Genomic DNA, 8,063 nt, shown 5'->3' on the forward strand with positions numbered 1-8,063 from the left:
GGAGGAGGAGGCGGCGGCGGCGGGTGGCGTTCCGGACACGCTGGGCCTCAGATATCCAAACCGTTCAATGTCGACACTAACCAGACGCCTCAACCTACACCTATGCAAGTTACACAGAGCCAACACTCAGGTAACAACACCATACACCCAACACCCACTGCTCCCCCAGCCTTGTTAATAAGGAGAAATGATCAAAGTTCCAGTTACAATGAACACTGGTTTAACTCTTGGTTTCTTCTTATTGTTGACAGAAATGACGTGTCCAGAGAGCCGCTAGCTGATGAGGGAATAGAGGAAGAGGAGTTCTGGGCCTCGACTGCCCCCCCCTTCAAGTGAGGTGATCTCAAGTGTCATTAATAGAGTGGATATGATATCTATTTTTTTGCCAGTAGGATTTACATCTGATGGAATCGATAACCACCTTAGTAATTGCTGAAATGTGTCATATTTGGGTTTTTTTTGCCGAATGCTATTCGATATAGCTATTGCTGCAGTCTGTTGCCGTGTCAGTGCTTGTGCCAAGTGGTGTTGATTGATTGGTAGAAATCAAAGAGAATGAACTAGCCTCTCACACTCTTTTTGCCTCTCTATTCAGCAGGAGATGGCCAGGAGACCTTGACCTCCTCTGTAAGGGAGGAGAAGCACAAGAAGAAGTGCAAGGAGAAGCACAAAGCCAAGAAGCAGCACAAGCACAAGAAGGACAAAAAGGTATGGCCGGAAACCCCCTCGAAAAGTGTCTCTATGGCAACGGTTTGGTGGTTGGGAATGTCAGAAAACACCATTCTCTGACAACTGTACGTGTCACCTTGATTCAACCCTGTGTCTTGTTGTTTTTACAGCAGAAGAAGAAGCACAAGAGGCACAAACACAAAGGCAAGCAGAAGAAGAGTAAGAAAGATGAGACCGATGACAGCAGCTCTGACTGGAGTGATATGGGGAACGAGGGGGCTGGGGAGTCCGGAGGGGTGTCAACTGAGGACCTGCTGAAAAGGTCAGAGGTCATGGTCCTTGTCCAAACCAGTCATTCATCATCTCTAAAGTCCAAAGTTTTAGCCTCGTCCAAATCAGTCGATGGCCTCACTGTCCAGCTTTTTCATTCAAATATAGTAGCAAAGGGAATATTTGAAACATCTTTGATATTAGTGTCTTTATTGGGGTGATGTGTAATTGGTCCTCTTCCTTCTCCATCAGGTTAAAGAGCATCCGTGGGAAGAAGCTGTGAATCTTAAGATGGTGTCCATGTCCTCTATGAGGACACACTGATGTTGTGTCCGAACCATTCTGTTATGATGGAGTTTACAGTAGCCCTGAACTATATGAAATGGTTTCTTTACTGTAACTCATATTTTTATAAATGAGACTGCGCTGGTGAATTAAAACGGATGTTGATATCATTCATGCATTGTTGCCAACCTCAATTAAAAAGTAGATTTTTATATATTTGTGTCTATTATTTTCTTGTCCGTCAAATTAAAAAAAAGGTGTCTGTGGTTTTGTTTATTACCGGACCATTTATCCGGTAAAAGCTACCCGGTCGAGATGTGTGGCATTGCCATGGCAACGCACTGCATGGGGTAGCAGCAAACTTTAGACCCTTCGAAATAAGTGTTGCGAATATTATGAAGTTTGAAGGCATGAAGGCGTAACATCACCGTTTGCTTAGAAGAAATGGCTCGGAGAAATATCGACCCTCTGTCTCTTGACGATTCCTCGGTCGAGGAGGAGAGCGATGTGGAGAAGAAACCCGCCTCGTCGGTGTGGGAGCATGAGGCGCTTAGCCAGGTGAGGTGCAGGTGAACCAGCTAAAGACGTTTAAGTGTTGCCTGCTTACCCTCCAGTATCCTCCATCAATACCAATGAACTGCACACGGTAATTGGCTTCCTATTTCTTGTGATGTAGCTCAAACTTGTATTTTCATAATTCGCAAGCTAGGTAGCTAACCTGGCTAGCCAGCCGTAGCGCTCCACCTGTCTTGTTATCGGCCCAGAACCGGGCTGGGGACGTCGTTGTTTCACCGTGTTGGCCATCAAAGTCAACCTGGGAGCACTTGATCAAAACTTCAGGCTTCTGGCAGGTGGCCAAGCATATCAAGTATGACAAAGACATCAGCAGATGGGTTATTAATTGAGGTGTCCTCCAGGAAAGAAAAGAAGAAAAAAAAACCTCAGCCAGCTACTTTGAAATTAACTGCCAATTTATCTTTATCTTTTTTTTTCTTTTCTTTTTTAATAGTGGAGGTGATTTCATGTCAAAAAATATAATGAGGTTTGGACATTGAGGGATTATAATGAGGTGGGGAAACTGAGGGATTATAATGATGTACGGAAATGCTTTCCCCGCAGATCCCCATCAAGATGTTGAGGGGTCACACTGATGCTGTCAGCAGCTGTCACTTCTGCTTCGATGACACCAGAGTCCTGACCTGTTCCCATGACAACACTGCCGCGCTATGGGTACGCCCAACAGGCCCATTGTGTGAGAGAAGTGGTAATTACCTAGGCATAAACATAATATTATAGCACGCAGTACACCTTCTCATCAGTGTGTGTGTGTGTGTGTGTGTGTGTGTGTGTGTGTGTGTGTGTGTCACTCGTTTGAGTTTAGCATATGGGAAGATAGTCTTTCACTAGCAGGTACACCTCTGCATCAGATATGTATGTTGACAAATGTAGGCTGACTTGTATCTGAAGTATGTTTACCTATCTTTTTTTCCTCTTGAAGGACACTGAGAGTGGTGCCTCTCTTATGGTCTTTAAGGGTGGGCACCTTGCAGCTATTACTGAGTGTGCCTTAATCCCTGACAAGAAAAGGTGAGTTACTCAGAGATTGTTGACAAAAAATGATTACACAACATTACACTATGTTTAAGGCGTTGCTACACTGTGAGAAAGCGCTGACTGCCCAAGTTGCAGCATTCATTGATTGCAGGCATTCATGACTTATTAAGAGCTCAAGCCAACAGCTTTGTATTTCTTTCCCCATGGCTGAGCAGCACACAGGTCTCCAATCACATTTCCAGTCAAGGTCTTTTATTACTGACCCCCTTGTTTGTCTCCCTCCCTGCTGGCTCCCTGCACAGACGCTGTTGCTTGGTAACCCTGGCAGCCGAGAGCACATACGCCCAGTCGCAGGCAGCCACTCACAGCAATGGAGTCTAGAGCTTCACAATAACATTTACTAGTAAATATATTATTACTGCCTTTTGCTCTGAGGCCCACCACAGAGGCACTGGTGGCACTGAGGTGATTTTTCTCTCTCTGTCTCTCTCGTGCTCTCGCTGTCTCCCTCTCTCTCTCTCTCTCTCTCTCTCTCTCTCTCTCGTGCTCTCGCTGTCTCTCTCTCTCTCTCTCTCTCTCTCTCTCTCTCTCTCTCTCGTGCTCTCTCTCTCTCTCTCTCTCTCTCTTTCTCTTTCTCTTTTCTCTCTATCTCAGGCTAATCACTGCATCATGGGACAAGACTCTCAATGCCTGGGACCTGGAGACTGGCCAGATCATTGTGAGTCAGTGTTATGAGGACCAATGGAAACTGGAGATGATGGGTGATGGGTTTTCACACAGAAGCCCATGAATGTTTCACTCACCTAAGCACATTTACTTTAGAAAGAAACCCGCTTTAGAACACACGTTCCCTGTTTGTGTGCATTTAGTGGACAGCAGCTCAGGGAGGCCTCCTCACCTCCTGTGGTGTTTCCGGGGATGGGAAGTTTGTGGTGTCTGCCTCTAATCTGGAGAACGCCCTCTACCTCACCTCCGCAGATACAGGGGAGCGTCTCTTTCACCTCAAAGGTGAACACAGATACACTCAACAGTGACTTTTAATCTTCATACTGACTTGAAGTTACCTATTGAGCATGGGGTTCCAGCATAATACAGGGTGTGTGTGTGTGTGTGTGTGTGTGTGTGTGTGTGTGTGTGTGTGTGTGTGTGTGTGTGTGTGTGTGTGTATGCGTGTGTGTGTGTGTGTGTGTGTGTGTGTGTGTGTGTATGCGTATGCTTGTGTGTGTATGCTTGTGTGTGTGTGTGTGTGTGTGTGTGTGTGTGTGTGTGTGTGTGTCTCCCCTCAGATTATCACAAGTCAACGATCACACGGTGTCGGTTTGATCCACAGAGCCAGCACGTGGCCAGCGTGTCCGAAGACAGGACTATCAAACTGTGGGACCTCGTCTCAAACAAAACCACCCTCTCTATAAACAGGTGGCGAATACTGAAAACACACGATAACACTTCAAGAGTTACCTCATGAAACTTGTGAAACATGATAGATAATGTCTCTCGTCTGCTCCTGAGACCAGAGTCATTACAGTGGTTCTCGGTGGACTTGCGAACTCCATTGCGATCTCATTCTGTAGACTTGTAATTGAGTTTTCTATTGACCAATAAAATAAAATACTATAGTAATACTATTATTATTATATTACAGTATAAAACACTTTTATCGGCCACAAACGTCTCAACTTAACTAAAGTTATTCGTTTCTATTTGTTTCTGTACTGGTGGATATTCTCATTAACTCTCAAGCAGGGCCGGTTTCTCCTTCCTCCCTGAAATCTGCATTTTATTGATTCAAGAGTTCATTGATTCCATTCATCACTTCCATGGGGCTCTGGGGGTTAAGCATGGGAAGCTTTTTATTGGTGGTCGAGAGCTGTGGTGGTCTCCACACGGCCTCCCCGGAGTTTAATCTAGCTCTGAGCAGCAGCCCAGCGTAATGTTGCCCGACCTGTGAGATCACCACAGGGAGGTAGTCTAATCCTCTGGCAGCAGAAAGCCCCGCTGCTGTCAATTCACGGGCTTGGAGAGATGTTATTTAAAAAGAAACACCGACGGGCTGCAGCTCCATCTGCGGTTTGAGGGTATAGCCCCCTGGAGACTGCCCAAAGAAGCCCCTGCTTTTGATGTAGGATTTTCCATGTTGGGCTAGCAGGGCCAGCAGGGCCACCCGCGGTTGGGTTTATCAGACATCTGGGGGGACTCCATCTTGCCGGCTTGATACAGTGGCAGTAATCTTATTGATGTGACAATGAAAGGCCTCCCTTACTGCTGGCGTTGTGACTGCCGATGGCCCCTGGTGTGAGAATTGATTACCTTGTCTTATGGTGACTGTTGGATAGATGATTCACTTACCTAAACAAATGTATTGTTGTAAGTCGCTTTGGATAAAGGCATCTGCTAAAATGTAAATGTGTTGCCCGGTCAGGGTGTTGTTTGATTTAGTCGTTAACTTGCTGTGAGCTTCGGATTATTATCATCTTATTACCCGAGATGTAAGGCAACGTCTGTGGCTCAGTTGGTAGAGCACGGTGCTAACAACGCTTAGGTTGTGGGTTTGATTCCTGCTGGGACCATCTATACTGAAATGTATGCACTCACTGCAATGTCAGGCGCTTTGGATAAAAGCGTCAGCTAAATGGCATATATATTAACAAGCTCTGATCGTTTGCTCTAAACGTTTTAGCTTGACATTAGCCTTGCTTACCCTAAATTACGCAATAGCTTGAATATCTTGTTTAACTTGCAATATGCAGTACCAGTCAAAAGTTTGGACACAAACTTGCCAAGAATGTGCAAAGCTGTCATCAAAGCAAAAGGTGGCTACTTTGAAGAATCTAAAATATAAAACATATTCTGGTTTGTTTAACACTTTTTTGTTTACTACATAATTCCATATGTGTTCCTTCATAGTTTTGATGTCTTCAATATTAATCTACAATGTAGAAAATAATTTAAAAAAAAAGAAAGAAAGAAAAACCATTGAATGAGAAGGTGTGTCCAGACTTTTGACTGGTACTGTACGTCTCCATGTGCCTCCCTGCTCACGCGTCTGTCCTGTCCTCTCCTCAGCACTCACACCAACGTCATCTCCAACTGCTGCTTCACCAACGACGGCCGCTACCTGTGCACTGCATCGTGGGACAAAACCCTCCAGCTGTGGGACGTCCAGACGGGGACGTTTCGCTCCCGTGGCGGGGTGACACTCAGCAAGGGCCACGACGGCAGCATCAGCTCCTGCACTTTCTCCAATGACGGTAACTCACTACCACTCATGGAGACATGTTGGTAGTTTTTTTTTTTTGTTTGAAGTGGAGTTCCACTTCAGACTGTGACACCTCAATACAGGACCAGTCACAAGTTTGGACACACCTTGCCAAGAGTGTGCAAAGCTGTCATCAAAGCGAAAGGTGGCTACTTTGAAGAATCTAAAATATAAAACATATTCTGGTTTGTTTAACACTTTTTTGTTTACTACATAATTCCATATGTGTTCCTTCATAGTTTTGATGTCTTCAATATTAATCCACAATATAGAAAATAATAAAAATAAAGAAAAACCATTGAATGAGAAGGTGTGTCCAAACTTTTGACTGGTACTGTATGTCTCAATGAAGTTAGTCATTGGTCTTGGGTCTTTTGATATACTGTATGTGGCAGTGGTGTTGGGGTCCAGAAAAGGAGAAGAGACGTTCAAATATTGAGGCTTTTATTAAACAAGAGTCGATTCCGGAGTCAGACCTTTCTCGGACGCAGCCAGAAGGCATAAATAACTTTTTCAGAGCAGAACGAACAATTTTATCGACTTTGTCCTTGGTGCAGACCATCTGTTGTTTTGGATGATAGGCAGTGAACAGGGTAGGTGCATGCTTAGACGAAACAAGACCAGGTTTGGAGGCCATTTGAGGACTGACTCATGACCCAGATAAATGTTTATAGGAGACCATTAATTATTAACAGTTATAACATAAATCTTACGGTTGGTTTCCTGGACACGGATTAAGCCTGGTCCTGGTCTAAATAGAAACTCTCTATTGAAGATGCATTTGAGTCTAGTATTGGGCTTAATCCGTGTCCAGAGAGCCATCCCATAGTGTCTAATCCTAAACCTGTGCTCTACCTGTTAAGAGTTAGTACTGCTGAAATAATGAGTTCCTCTGTTCCTCTCGTAGCATCTGTGCTTTTGTCTGGTGCCTATGACAGAACGGTTGCTGTGTGGGACATGAAGGTTCTCTGCAAAACTCTAGTTTTGAAGGTAAACATATGGTGCAATAATGCTCTCAGGTTCCAGTGTGTCTTCATCCCACAACGTACAGGAATGACTTCATTAGGGTTCACTAAGAGTGTGATTTGGGAAGGGGAAAGGAGAGGCAGTCACTGGTGGGTTGGTTGGAAGAGGGACAGCGTAATTCTGAGTATTGTTTATTCCTTGTTTTATATTTCCTTCCCCTGCCCAAGGGTCACTTGGACTGGGTCACAGATGTGGCAATCAGCGATGACAAAAAGTGGGTGGCGTCCGCCTCTAAGGTACCCTCCTCCCTCCCGTCCTTCAGTGGCGTGACCTGACATGACCTGACTTGTTGCACAGTAAATGTTTGACAGAAATGAACTTCCGCTTGTGGGAAGTTTAGTATGAGTCCGGCACGAAGCCCTCTCTGGATTCTTTAGTAAACAACAACTACTTAATTTATTCCACGATCAAGAGATTTGTCGTCCGCTGAAATGTGTTATTCCCTTTGAAGGACACAACTGTAAGGTTGTGGAATATAGAGAACTCTGAACAAATACCTGCTGTGATTGAGACAAGGAAGGCTCAGGGAATGGGCTACCACATCCTTAAGGTTGGTTGGTATTTCAATCTACTAAATCCTCACCATGTAAAAGATGTCTTTGTTTTGAATGAACCTGGCTAATTCAGACTTTTCTCTCTCAGTGTGAGCAGTGTGGAAAGCCTTTCTCTGTGTCCCGGCTGGAAAATTCTGACTTCATCACAAAGTGTGTCTTCTGTCGATTGAAGACCCCAACCAGATACCATCCACAACCCCCTCCTCTCCTGTCTCTCAATTGAATGTAGGCTTTGTCATTCATCAACGTACTCTGTAATTGCTGAATCTGTAGCTGAGTGTATTTTTGATATGTTATTAAACAATGGCAGTTTTATGATCTTGCGTAATATGGCCATGTTAATGCAACGGATCGTGCAAATATTAACCCTTTTATTACCCTCATGATCGGGCGGCGTCGTGGCTTAGATGGTTAAAGCGCCTGTCTAGTAAACAGGAGATCCTGGGTTC

General features: G+C 44.7%; 2 protein-coding genes across 2 annotated transcripts in view; both read left to right on the forward strand.

Annotated features, from left to right (window-relative positions):
• The window catches only part of gpatch1 (G patch domain containing 1), a gene marked incomplete at its 5' end in the record, with an annotated part of 7,365 nt that extends 5,925 nt beyond the window's left edge, over positions 1 to 1,440 (forward strand). The window contains 5 exons of the mRNA XM_083690821.1: positions 5 to 130; positions 293 to 332; positions 596 to 708; positions 840 to 991; positions 1,192 to 1,440. Of these exons, the coding sequence (XP_083546947.1) occupies positions 5 to 130; positions 293 to 332; positions 596 to 708; positions 840 to 991; positions 1,192 to 1,222 (462 nt within the window). The 3' untranslated portion in view covers positions 1,223 to 1,440. The remainder of the gene's footprint in view (positions 1 to 4; positions 131 to 292; positions 333 to 595; positions 709 to 839; positions 992 to 1,191) is intronic.
• Positions 1,441 to 1,668: 228 nt separating this feature from the next.
• Positions 1,669 to 7,863, forward strand: LOC310820136 (WD repeat-containing protein 88-like; the record flags this gene model as incomplete). Its single annotated transcript, XM_083691666.1, has 11 exons — positions 1,669 to 1,782; positions 2,344 to 2,454; positions 2,723 to 2,811; positions 3,433 to 3,496; positions 3,648 to 3,786; positions 4,065 to 4,194; positions 5,842 to 6,026; positions 6,942 to 7,024; positions 7,228 to 7,296; positions 7,512 to 7,610; positions 7,703 to 7,863. 11 exons carry the CDS (start codon positions 1,669 to 1,671, stop codon positions 7,835 to 7,837), a joined length of 1,218 nt encoding a protein of 405 aa, XP_083547792.1. The 3' UTR covers positions 7,838 to 7,863.
• Positions 7,864 to 8,063: the final 200 nt, after the last annotated feature.

This window comes from Argentina silus (assembly GCF_951799395.1).
Source record: "Argentina silus genome assembly, chromosome: 19".
NCBI classification, from domain to species: domain Eukaryota; kingdom Metazoa; phylum Chordata; class Actinopteri; order Argentiniformes; family Argentinidae; genus Argentina; species Argentina silus.